The sequence below is a fragment of the Lepisma saccharinum genome, chromosome 13 (assembly GCF_977018435.1).
Source record: "Lepisma saccharinum chromosome 13, izLepSacc3.1, whole genome shotgun sequence".
Taxonomy (NCBI): Eukaryota; Metazoa; Arthropoda; class Insecta; order Zygentoma; family Lepismatidae; genus Lepisma; species Lepisma saccharinum.
This window is the reverse complement of record NC_139241.1, coordinates 50585566-50599689: the sequence shown is the minus strand read 5'-3', so window position 1 is coordinate 50599689 and position 14124 is coordinate 50585566. Positions and strand designations below refer to the sequence as shown.

The 14124-nt window shown below is 35.6% G+C and overlaps 1 protein-coding gene across 7 annotated transcripts in view; it reads right to left on the bottom strand.

Annotated features, from left to right (window-relative positions):
• Positions 1–1328: 1328 nt before the first annotated feature.
• The window catches only part of LOC145997278 (uncharacterized), a 323875-nt gene continuing 311079 nt past the window's right edge, over positions 1329–14124 (bottom strand). For 4 of the 7 annotated variants that reach the window (XM_083134158.1, XM_083134159.1, XM_083134163.1 and 1 more), the window contains 3 exons: positions 11859–11948; positions 8096–8916; positions 1329–2071 (listed from right to left, as the gene is read on the bottom strand). In XM_083134158.1, coding sequence (XP_082990284.1) covers positions 2032–2071; positions 8096–8916; positions 11859–11948 — 951 coding nt within the window. In that variant the 3' untranslated portion in view covers positions 1329–2031. The remainder of the gene's footprint in view (positions 2072–8095; positions 8917–11858; positions 11949–14124) is intronic. The other 3 variants (XM_083134161.1, XM_083134162.1, XM_083134160.1) reach the window with 2 other exon arrangements.

The window sequence follows — 14124 nt, the reverse complement described above, 5'->3', positions numbered from 1 at the left end:
GATGTGTGTGTATTGTCGTGATGGTCGATATCATCGGCATCATCAATATCGATATTATGGACATCGTCGATATCGATATCTGTATCATTGATATTGGTATAGACATCGATATTTTCGATACTCGATATATCATCGAACTTTGATATTGAAAAATCAATATTGCACAGCCCTACATCCAACTCTATTAGGTTTCTGATCAAAACAAAGAAGTCCAAATACATTCATTCCAATACTAGACATACCTAAGGCATACTATTCAGTAGTCATGTACATGTTCACCAGAAGGCAGCTTAACAATGCTCCCTGGAGTATACCCAGAGAAGTTGTTCTAGGATCAGCTGAATGGTCAGAAATGGTTACGCAGGCTACACTGATTTCTTCTGTTCTGTGTGCAAACAAGTTCTAGATTATCTGTGGAATGCAATGGGAAATACTGAGATAATCCATATTACTGTGGAATCTGAGTCCCGGACTGTATTTTATGCCTCTCTCTCTCACACACGCACACTGGTGAATGAAGATTTTTTCGGGAGGGGCTGGAATTGTAAAGGTGGATAGTACAGTCACACACACTTCTGGGTTGTAATGGTCTCATTGTAAGTCATCGAGATTGTTACAACCCAGAAGTGTCCATGACTGTACATGTTTTTGTTCTAGGGGTCAGGATACATAATAAATATTTAGCATCTTTGGAGCTTTACCTCTATTAAAATTGTATACTCGAGGAATAAGGTTTTGGGTTGGGGTCTTTAAGGGGAGTTTGCATTTGCACCATTTTAAGTAGTAGTAGTTAACAGATTTTCATTTGAAAATTTGTAATTTCTCAAAATTTCAGGATGGGCTGTAGCCCCTTCAGCTCTTTCCTGCATACACCAGTGCTCTATCAAGTAATGGAACATTAATATACTTACGTGCTGTTCAAAATGTCCCGAGTAATGATTATAATTATTTCAAAATGCATGCGAGTAAAATTGGTCAACATATTCCAAGATGGCGGATGAAAAAAGGTTCCTGGCTTGTAAAAGTTTCAAATTTTGCTGATACTTGTGTAACTACGTTTCTGAAGACAGAAATGAAACTGTGAGCACAGTTAGGTGATTTTTTTCAGAATTTGCTATTCACAAACAACAAATATTTGAGTATTCCTGTTCTCAATGAAAGTCTCTTTTTGTATATGTTAGCTTTAAAATAGGATCTGGGAATATTGGCAAAAAAAAACTTCTGCCTTCTGCATATTGACTGTACAGAACAAACATTGTTTTTGTTATGATTAATTATATTAAACAAAAAAATGCATTATGAATTTAATAGATAAATAAAACATACTATTACAAAATCACATGTAATGTATTTTATTTAAATAAAAATTATATGTATACATAATCACATCACATAGTTGAAGAGAGTAAACTGTATGCACATGGCTGAATGGATTGCAGAAGAAGATTGCAACCTTGCCATTTTTTTTTTTTTTTTTTACATGTTTGCACACAACTTCTGTATGTAATTCTTGTTTTATTAAATGTAGTGTCCTTTCACACTTTGCGAACATGTTTTTATCCCCTAATTCGTAATTTGGCTTCATTGATTCTATTATCCCAGTGCTTGTGTTTCACTGAATGTTGAACTATTTTTTCATTGTTTTAGAACAATCATTCATCCTTACTTTAGTTCAAACCAACTTGCATAATTATGAGAAACACTCCATCACACACCGATATTAACAATCACTTTGAACTTTCATCCACCCACTTGAAGTAAATTAATAAAAATGGCATTTTTACATTTTTGTTACTGGGAGTAAAATAAGATAAATGGTTTATTTTCATAAAAATCACCATGTCACTTTTTCCAATCCAAAATTTGAAATCTTTTCCACTTCTGCTGTTTATATACAATTTGCAACAATTCATATCCTTATGCATTGTTCACTACATTATCCGACCAGCAGATAATGAACAACAGTGAAAACGCTTAGGCTACTTTATTCCATTGTTCTTCTATGCACTATTATGTGCATGTGTGCTCTTGCTACAATTCAGTTGTTGGTTCATCTCCTATGACTGTCGTTCTGTAGAAGAAATTAAAGACAGATTACATCAGTACAAAATATATTCTTGTTCCAATATGTTCAGTTCTCTAATATCCTTTATTTCATTTCTACATCAAATAATCAATGAAAAGGTGATGTCAATAAAGGAATGTCATTATCATATGTTTGCTAAGGATCTAATTGTTTGTGCAATATGTTAAAAGCTCCCTGAAAAATTAACATTCACCACACAGTTAAAAGTATCACTGGTTACTTTGTGAAATAAGAAACAAACTTATGTTACTTTTCAAGTAAGAAGTAACAAATTTAACAGTTACTCAGTTACTTTTCTTTACCTTTCAATAGTGATAAAAACATTTAAAAAAATGTAATAATAAATATGTTTAAGTCCACTTATGGGAATGGACCTACAGTTTAAAGTGAGATCCGAACCACTATGTGCCTCCACCAGGTACTGAACCCAACACCGCTTGATTACAAGGCAACAACATTACCACTATGCCATCAGGGAAGCCAAAAAAAATGTTAATCTATATATACACACGTTTCATACAAGAAAATGTTTTCCATGATGGAAAATTTCAAGCATGAAAATGTATTTTAAATTTTACCTATATTTTCACATTTAACCAAATGGATGTTACTATTACATAATTTAAAATGATGTTAATAATGTAAAACACAGAGAAACTAGTACTCACTTTTTTCGTACATTAATTAAATTAGGCACACACAGGAGTTGTACTATGTAGATTTTCAGCGAAAAATACAGACTCGAACCCAGGTCTCTCGCATACTGTGCCATTTCTCTACCACTGAGCTACCGAGCCAGCCTGCTTTGCCTGATTATTTGCTGGCAAAGCCAAGCCAGCTCGGCTCAGTGGTAGAGGAATGGCACAGTATGCAAGAGACCTGGGTTCGAGACCTGGTCACATCTGCATTTTTCGCTGAAAATCTGTTTTTTCATAATTCTATTAATTTTAGCGGCCACTGCCACCATTTCACAGAAAAAGTGAGTACTAGTGTGTGTGTATTTATCTACTACCACATCACTCATTTTCCAATTATGAATTAATAATGTTAGTCTTCAGTAAAACAAAATATAGCATGCCTGAAGCTCATGGTCTAGGAAAAAGTAACTTTAATCAATTTACATTTAAAATTAGTATCCATAACAGAGTTATTTTTTTTAGGTAAAGTAAGTGTAGTTCAGTTATTTTTTCAAAGACTTGCATGATCATTGCTACTCTATCATCAAGATATCTGTAGTCATAGAAATATGCCTACTAAACTAACCCCCCCCCCTTCCCTCATATCTTTCACCCTCAATCTTTAGCTTGGTACTATTAGGGTAATAGCCTTGCCTTAGTCTTTGATTCACTGAAAATATTACTCCAATAACCTAGTTTTATATCTTTGATTGAAACATGCTTTTATTTCCAAATAACAATAATGAATTTTGTGGCAACTCTTTAGTATACACCTACTTAAAATATTCCAACGTAAGGAAAAACTATATATTTTTTTTTATTCTCCCATATATTGCCGGAAAAAATGGAAGTTGTCAGACTTCTGTTTTATTTTACTTGCATCCCTTCATTGGTATTTTATTTCAAGTATATCTAATTATATAATATGTACAATAAATAAGAATTGTTGCTGTAAACTAGAAGTCTGTTAGGTACTTTATTGCAGGCATCATAAGTTCCTAAGAGATTTACTGCTCCATATATTAGGATATACCTTAAACATACTAAAATGCATTAAATTACTTGAATCCGTAAAAATTAAATTTCCTTTCTATTGTCTGCATTACCACTGGTTTTGCTGAAGATTTCATCACCTCCAAATCGCGTTTGTTGTTTTTTTAAGATCACTTGCATCGAGTACATGGGATGGTAAAAAATTTGGTAGTACACTTAAAAAAAATGTATAGAAAGCTAGCCTAGTGTGTGCAATTTTGTAGAACAACTTCCTGTTTTCTGTGTCACTCATCTGATGTGAAGGCCTAAGTACCCATCACATTTTTGAAATATTTAAACCACACCTTCAGTATTATACACAGAAAAGTTGAAAATGTCATACACTGTGTCCCAAAAGGTACTTGACAACTTTGATGTCATACAGCACAAATTGTAATTGACATGGAGGCATATACTTTGTTGTAGGTGATTCACCAACGCCTCAAGGTTTTTTTGTTTTTTTTTGGTCAGGCACTGAATAACTTTCTTGTCTATTCCAAGTGACAGGAGCTGTATAATTTGAAAATGGCGTCTGCACAAGAAAAAGTGCAATGTGTGGTTTTGGTTTTGGAAGAGGATAATATTCTAACCAAAGTGGCATTTTCATGTGGGCGGTAAAGTCAATAAACATAATGTATGCATCTGGGGCTCAACCAACACACAGGTGGTAAGGGAGGTGACATGTGGCAGTTCCAAAGTTATTGTCTGGTGCTGTTGGTTGACTGCATTATAGGCCCATTCATTTCTTTTTTGCTGAAAAAACAGTTAATGCTACAAATTGCCTTGACACGCTGGAGCAGTATCTGATACTACAATTGGCTGACATCAACCAACAGTCCTTTTTTCAGCAAGATGGTGCACCACCACACTGGGCCTTAAGACGTGACAGATTGGAAGAGATGGCCCAATTGCCTGGCCTCCTAGATCCCCTGACTTCATTTGGTTGGGCTATGTCAAAGACAAAGTGTACAGAACTCCTGTCATTAATCTTGATGATTTGAAGGTCAGAATAAGAGTTGCCATTGCTACAGTTGTCAGGGATATGATAAGGAGGGTATGGGCAGAGTTGGAATTTTGAGTAGATACTGTACGAGCCACCAGAGGTGAATGTGTAGAAGTGGACTAATGCACAATAAAACTTCATGCATTCGTAAATCAAATGGGGTATGTTATGTTTCTTTATGTCAATTGCAAGTTGAGCTGTATGACATCAAAGTTGTAAAGTTCCTTTAGGGACAGACTGTAACATGACAAAGTTTGTGAAATATATGTCAAAATTTATTGCACTTGTGCTTACACAAATTTGTCAGTTATAAAAGTGCATTTATTTTTTGAAAAGGCAACTTCAGAGTGCTACAACACAGAAAAAAATATCTTCAGGAAAACCAGGGATGTACCAGGATTAATAAATCTTAAGACAGGTTTCAGATCGAAGCGACAGGCAATGTGTGTCACTTAAAAACAAACCTTAATAAATAAATGCAACCTTTCATGTGTCACTCATATTGTTTTCTCAGTCACCTCAATCTGTTGCACATGTAGAGTAAATGCTCTTTTTACAGACCCGAGAGGCTCATGAAACTTTTCACGTGTGAAACCCCATGTCACATGTTGCTTTGGTCAGAAATCTGCCTTAATGGGTATTGCTTAACAAGGTACACAGGGAGAAGTAAGAGCATTACATAATGTATCCAAAACAGCATGCAAAATCCATGTGTTGCTGTGCACAAATATTCTTACATTAGTTCAAAATAAAGCAGCTGTTAGGCATGCAGGTCCCAAATGACAATGCTAATTTTAAAGCAATTTGTGTCCACATGAAGGAGAAGTAAAATATCAATGTGTCCAATCAACAGAACATAGTAGGGGGTGTGCAGGCTCTCGAAAAGTCGGGACTGAGAAAAAAAAATTCCCGACTTTTTGGGATCCCGAGCAGTCAGGAAATACCAAATGGTCATTTTAAAATGTCATCGATTCTCGGCATTTTCTGCAATGTAAATGTCTGGAACTTATTGGAAATAGTTAGTTTTTATTCCAGAAATGCAAAAACAATCACTTAAGGTGAAAATTACTTGTAGAATTAGAGATTTCCAGAGCTTCTGGAAATTTCGAACATTTCCCATCCCGAAAATATCCGGAATGTCGGGAATTTAAATTCCCATCCCGACCCAAAAAATTCTGTACCTGACACCCCTAGAACAGACATGAAACTTTCAACAGTACAGATGAGTGCATGTAAAAAATAACTAAGTTCAAAATAACCGATTATGCTGGTTATAGCAGCTCTTTCGTATTTAACATCACTTTTCTTTCTCTTTTGGATAATCGCAACAGTGAGGATCAGTGATGTTTAGATGAAATTCATCACTGGACACTCATGGGTTCGAAGCTGGGAACTTCGCTGGTGAGATTGCAAGCACTCTTATCACCAAAAAGGCTACATCAGCTTTTGTCTATGACTAATAAGTGTTACTATGAGGGTCATTAAAATGAAAACCTTAAAAGTGCAATAAAAATTGAGTGAGCTTCAAAATGCCATTTTTGTCATTTTAAAGATGGCACCTCCTCTACACACGTGCATCAGTGAAGAGACTGTCAGACTAAAACTTATAGAAATTTCTCGGCAAATGAAAATTCAATATCTCTGTGCATGCTTACCACACCAAGTTTACTAATGGAGGAGAAAGGTGGGTGGAAAGGCCTACACAGTGGCTCATAAGTGACTGCACGTGGTCCCTAAAGACTTGTTATTTATAAGGTATGCAAGCAGTAACTCAAAAGTTATAAATAATTGTAGATCAGCAATAGATCTGTGCTAAAATGCAGCAAACATGTGCAACAGAAATCTACTAGATAAGATTGATTGATTGATTGATTTAGTTTATTTTACTTCACGTTTTGTGCCTCTTGGCTAATTGCAAAGATGGGGATGAGTGATGAAATGATGGAATTGATGGATATTCACAAACAATCAAGCTCTAGTGGGATTCGAACACGGGACCCTTGGCATTGCAGCACGATGTGCTAACCACTTGGCCACAGGGTCCGGCTACTAGGTAAGAAACAAAAATAAATTAAGGTTTTCATTTGGAATCACCCTCTTAATTCCACGCAAATAAAGATAAACTTCTATGCAAGAACATCTTTGAGTTTCTATTGTCAGTACTTATATTTTAGCAGTCTTATGCTTTAATGTTTGCAAGTTGTTAAAAAAAATATATCGTCACATTTTGTATTACTCTCATTGTCAGTAATTTCTGTTGCTTTTTCTAAACACAGGGGAATGAATAAAGCATTGAATTAATTCATTAAGAAAAATATTGTGTGCGCAAACTAGTCTTGTGTGCATTGCTTCAATATATGTGATGAGAAAAAATGCCATGTAAATGTTAAAATTCAAAAGGTACACTACAAATTCATGTCATAATTCCCCCCCTGTGCACTTTGCACCATACCATGAGGCATACATACAGTAGGAGGGATGTGGGTGTAGGGCCACACAAATTCTTTCGATCTTGGCCATGTTGGAGGTGATCATCAGTATACTTCCACCCCTCCCGTACCCATTTATTTGAGGCTGAGTGAGCCCCAGAGCTGCTTTATGCAGGGACAAGGCCAGAAAAATTCAGACCGTAGATCACCCACCTCAGGAATCGAAGCTGTTGTCTCCCGTGTGGCAGTTAGATGCTCTACCGACTAGACCACAGCGGTTCCTATGTCATAATTATTTAAAAAATTCCATTTCTTATTTGTTTTGTTCCTCAAAATTAAGAAAGAGGCCAAGAACTGAAAGAAGCCTTATTCTTGCTGCAATGCATTGCATTTATATATAAAAAAAAATAGTTTCTTTTAAGCACTCATTTACTATTAAAAATTTCACAATAAACATTTAGAACTTCATTTTATCTTAAGCATGCTTCGTAACAGGCAATGAAGATGAATAGAGAGTTTAGAGTTAATTAATCATGAATGAAAAGTGGAGTGATCAGCACCAAACTTCAACAATGAACTTCCTTCCCTAACGATTACTCTTAGATACTCATCTGCTTTGCAGAATACTAGTCAAGTTACTAGTGACTGAACAATATATGAGGATTGGAAATCACACAGATACAGTCCGAATCACTGCTATATACGTATCAACTAATGACAACAGAAAAACAATGCTTATGTCTTGAAATGGACACAAATTGCTCCAAAACTGACAATGTCCCCCTTTTTTCTTTCACTGACTTCAACTCAAGCACCAACACCTTACATCAGTGTGTTTTGCGTGCTTAAAATGTTGAATTCCTCTTACATCTCCCCAAACGTAATTGTCTTCTGTGGAAGAAAGGTTCTTGTGTGTGGACCATTACCAGTTCCGCCCATGCCGTTCTTCAGGATGCCGTTAAGCTGGTTACCCTTGGCAGAATTATCATCATTGTGTATCCTGATTGTCACCTTGTTCGCCAAAGCATTCATTATCTTCTCCGCATTGTTGTAGACTATATTCGCTTCCTTTTTAGTTGGTGGAGCTGGTGCACTGGTTTTGTTTGAAAATACGGAAGAAATTTTTCCATTTGAAGATGGGCCGTTGATGGAAACGGTGACGGTTCCTTGAGCCGTGGTACCATTGGGGATCGTTTCAGCTCCTGTGGTTTTGTTTTTCAAGTTAGCTCGCGAGAGAGTCTGTACCAGTTCAGATTGGAGCTGACTAGACACTTGTCTCATGTTTGCTCGGTAATCAGTCGACGGCGCATCTTGTTTAACAACAACGGGAGAAGTCGCTTGTGGGGCTGCTCCAGCTTTAGACGGAAGGAAGTCGAACCTCATGGGAGCTTGCCGAGCCGCACCGGTTGGATATTCACCGATGGTTATGGAAACTGGTCGTGCGTTATTCTCTTGACTTTTTGGGAAGTACGTGGATGGGGGAACCGGCTTGTGAATCTGCGTAATGGAGAACGACTCCATTGAGGGCATCTCCACTCCATCTTTTGATGGCTGATGTGATGGTCGAGATGTTGTCTGAGACGGGCTGCTGTCGTAGTCTGGCGTAGGGCAGGCAGGTGGTTTTGGGATCTGCTTATTCTGTACAATTGCAAATGTTTTCACAACAGGAGCCCTATTTACTGGAGGCATCTGAAAGACAAGAATTAGGAACTATCAAAATGTCTGCATCCATTAAAAAATTAGTCTCAATTCTTTTTGGTATGAAAATAAAATCAGTACAACCCTAGATTTATCACAACTATCTATTTTAACTCCCATTTTTTTTCATTACTAAGAATCCTCTTGAATGTGGATGGCTGTAAGAGGTGTGCTGTTTATGTGTTTTGTCTTTTTTTTTTAACAAGAGCAAACTAGTCAAAGTTGGTTTTGTTTCTTTGGGGAAGGACCATGTTTGTAGGAAGTGGAATATTTTTATGCTCCTCTCAACAAGCATTGTTAGACAATGAAAAAGAAAAATTTGAAAATTTACTGAAATTCGGATCCCACTTTAAACTGTAGGTGCAGTTCTGATTAGCCTTACTGTGCATAAAGTGGACAAAAACACCACTCAATCAAATTGATTTAATTAAAAAACATGAATATGCATACAATACTTGTATTGCATTGAAATTCAAGTATGTTATATCTCTATGTATATAAACTTAAAAAGAAAACAGAAATGAAATGTCAAGAGTTGTTTCAGAGAAATGACAGAGTCTTTGGGTTATTTGCAGCTCATTCATTCAGCTGATGTTTAAAGGTTAATAAATAAACGAACATTTCTCAGCATGGCTACCTAATATATATATGTAGTTAGTTCAACACTGGGAACAGAGGTCAACATTGAATGATTGGTAATAATGCATTGTTACTTTTAACACTCATCAATAACTATTGTACGTCGTGCATTTTGTGGGGAAAATGTCACTTCTCTTCTTGTCTTATGAATATGTGCTTTTGGAACAGAATTTGTGGTTGGATAGTTAATGATGTATTCTTCAGTTTTATTAGCATTTTCAATGCACCCACTAGCACAATAAAACAGTTTCTTGAAAAGGATACTATATTTTTGGAAATTTTTCATTTTTTTTTCTGTGTGGGTAAGATACCTTTGTACAACACTACTGATTGAAAATGCAAAATTTACTAAAATAGAGGATTTTTTTCCAGGCAATATCAAAATTATCTTAAGAGAAGTAACAATTTACTTTTTTCCAACACTTAAAATGCGTAGATTTGGAGCAGGAGAGAAAAAACTTCCTATACATGTACTCACTAATTTCTGTTGTTGCTTGTACTTACATTCTTGAAATTCACCATTTCAAACGTTACCTTTCTCACAGAAAATCAAATTTATCTTTATTTTTAGGTTTCCTTATTTAATCCTTTTATTTTCTTTGTTGTGACATTCCCAGTTACTCTGTATGGAAAATAGATTGCAGTTCTGAAAAGCTTCCTGCCACATTATTCCACTCTAATCAAGATGCACAAATTCCTAAAATTGAGTCTGAAGAATATTTTGCAATAAACTTCTACACTTGCACTGGTTACCTACCTTATGCAAGGGTTTATCGAGAGACAGTTAACATGCATTGACACAAGGCATCTAACGTTAAATTAACTACACACATCAATTTGTACTGGATGAAGGAAGGTGTTGAGAAGAAAATGGCAAATACATATCGGTCAAAATAAAGTTTCAGATTTTGTGTTCATTGGCACTTCAAAGGGAAATTGTCTTGAAATTGTCATAGTTTATTTCAAATTAGAAAATTGCTAAAACAGTTTTCTATTCCAGCCAAAATAAAAGGAAGAGTTGAAAAATTGATTTCAAGATACAAGAACCGTGTCAGAAAGATTTAAAATTAAATTACAGACTGAATATTCATGACAGACTTTCCCTTTGTATATATTTGTCTTCAATGGAGTGTGTAACAGGTAGAATAAAATAGAGCAACTATACATTTTAGTATATTAACGGTATTACTCATTGGTGCATTTAGTAGAAAAGTCTTCCCAAGAAAATAATAATAATTTGGTAATGCAATAATTCAGCGGTCCCCAAACTGTGCACTGTGGTGCCCTGGAGTACCATTGCTGGCTTACAGGGCCACTACAAAATGTTCCAATATTTTCACTGAAATGACACTTATTTGTTAGTCAAAGATATGATTTTTCCAAATATGTGCTTATTTAGTGCTTTTTTATAAAATATTTCTGAATATGAAATATGAGTTTATTTTTTTAACTTAAGGCAAGCAACCTAACCACACTAACTGAGCGTTGGAAGTGTTAGAAAGGCCTGCATTCTGATTTGGGCACTGCGGAAAGATCTTGAAACACTAAGGGTGCCGTGGAACAAAGTTTTGGAACCTCTGCAATAATTGATAATGTTTTACTATCACCTATTCAATTTTTAGATAAATGGCCTGACCCCCTTATTATAAATAGTTTTGGCAAGGATCAGGTTTGTTGCATCATCAGTCAATAGGAGAAAAGTGGCATCTTTTGCTTTTGTACTAACAATTCTACCACCCCATGAAATAGGTTTGATTTGGTTTATTTTACTTCACTTTTCTGCCACTTTTGGCTAATTGCAAAGATGAGGATGAATCATGGATGAAATTGATGAAGAGAGACTTACAAAGAACACCCATGGCCAAGCCAGGATTCAAACCCAGGATCCCTGGTGAACTTCGTTAACCACTCTGCCATGGAGGTCGGAAAATCCCATTAAATATGTGAATTGAATTTTGTCAAGTATGCGTTTCTTTCCCATTTTTACAATTTCCAGCTATATTTGGATTGGTAAACACATGAAATTTGCAAATACATATACAACAGTACACACGTGTAATTTTATAAATTTTAAGCATAAAATTGTAACAAGACAATTTGATATCCAGATTTGTTTTAGGCCATCCATAGTTTATCTGTAATTACTAAAAAGTAGAAGCAATTTTTAATAAATTTAGTAACTACATTTACACATGGATACATATACACAAGGAAATACAGGAACAGACACCACATTCACATGTTTATTATATACAAATATTATTTAGTTTTTATAAAACAAAAGCTTCTCTTGCCTTTTTAGTTGTGCTACTATTCATGATTGAATAAGGAGGTGGTGACTTTGGGATCAGAAAACCAGTTGCCTCAACTTTCAGCTTATTCACCTAAAGAAGAAGTACAGCAGAAACCTTATAAACCTGTTATAGATATCTACAGGGTGATTGAAAATTATTGTTTCCGTGGAGTATAGTTTCAAAGCCGATGCAACAAAAATAAAATGCCTGCAGAATATGAATTGGAAACCCCCAAAAAATGCTGTACCAGCTTCATTGTGTTTGGGGGGATATGATTTCACACTTAAAAAATGGTGACTGTTCACAAAGAAAGCAATCTTGTTTTTCCAAAACAAGATGTTTTATGAAGGTTTTCTCAGGATATCAACCAGGTGATTTCCGATAGGCTTCCGAGCTTTTGAAAGCTAACGTCACTCTCATCTTCAGGGATTGAAGGTGAGAGTGAAGTTAGCTCTCGAAAGCTCATCATATACGCCATGAAAATCAATGGTATTTAGAATTGAAGAGGTTAATACAAGAAGACATACCGTATTTACTCATGTATAATGTGCACTTTTTTTCCAAAATTTTTGCCCCAAAAAACTGTGACGCGTATTATGCACGGAATAATTCGGACAACCAACATGAAACCGTACAGGGCCATTCCATGATTTTGTGACACTTATTTTTCATGTTTATGGAACCCTATCATGTTATATATCGTTTTAAAGCTTAAATCCTGTAGTTTCTGAATGTGGTAACAGTATTCCATTCAAGATAACGACACTAATGTGAAATGCGGTTGAAATAAGCTCATCACAAAATGAAGGAACACACTGATTTTTATGGCACTTTGGATGAAAGGAAAGATAAGGACAAAAAAAATAATAATTAAAATGTATTACTGGTCAAATTATATTATACATATGGAGTGTGTAAATGCCATAATGGAAGAAATCTTGTGCTGCTAACTGCTAGTTTGAGGGTCCTGAATGTTCCTCGTGTAAATGTTACATTAGTCATGGAAAAGGTATACATTTTGAAGTTGTTTTTTTTTAGTAAAAGTAAAGAAGTAATGAGCAAAACCACGTATGAAAGTTTGAAGGCCATTTCCCACGATTTTTGAAAATCAGTGCCATTCTGACTGAATTCGAGTATGCACCTCCCATCACATGGGATGCGTATCAGCGGTATTTGTTGGACGAGAAATAAGAGAAAGTAACTTCCTGAGCACTGCAAATCCATAAGGTAATTTTGATCTTGCTTTCTACTATTACAGAATGAATAAGGTGGTTAGAGTGAAAGCTTTGGGATGCTAAACACAGTGGAGGGAGAGGGTGCACATCAAAAACCAGGGTGCACATTATACACGCATAAATACGATATCCTATATTTTCTTTAAAACAGAGAAAGATTCTTTTCTGCACTCAGAAATCAACTATCCTAACTCAGATTTTAGTTCAAGTAATGTTTGAGGTTTGCATAGCAGCTCAATTATTAAATAAAACACAAGTTACTACTTGCGTGTGGTTTAACAGGTTCTTTCCAAAAGCAGATGTTATGAACCCATTGCAGATCCTTCCTCAGGGTAGTCCAAAGAAATCACATTAAAAGAATAAAAGCGGTATAAAAAATTATTAAAAGGAAAAAAGTCATAGGATAAAAAAACTACATCATGGACACCTGCTGTCGTGCATAAAAGATGCACATCATTATCTACCACTGTGCAACACTGATGTACACTGCAGTTTTTAATCCTATGAATTTTTTCCTTTTAAACATTTCTTATTCTCCTTTTCTTCTTTAAATGTGATTTCCTTGAACTACCCCGAGGAATGATCTGGAACAGGTCCAAAACGTCTGTTTTTGGAAAGAACCCGCTAAACCACACGCAAGCAGAGACTTGTATTCTATTTAATAATCACACATTTTAAGAGGACAGTCATTTGGCATATCCTACAACCTTGTAGCTTTCACATGACATACTAGAGGGCTTCAGACTTCAGTACGAAAGTGGGATAGGCCCTTCTTGTGCCTATCAATTACCCCTTCAATTATGGGCTAGCGATTCTATAGGATACTAAAACGTTCTGAGTTACCCTTACATACTCTGTAAGCACCCACACCTTGCTGCTTCTGGTCTGGCTGCAGTAACATCAACAACAATTTTGAACCACCCTATATTATCAGAAAGCATTATCTGTACATAATTACAACAATTTATGTTAGATCTAAATAAATTACCATGCAACAAGCACTACGATTACATGCATACAAATATGAAGGC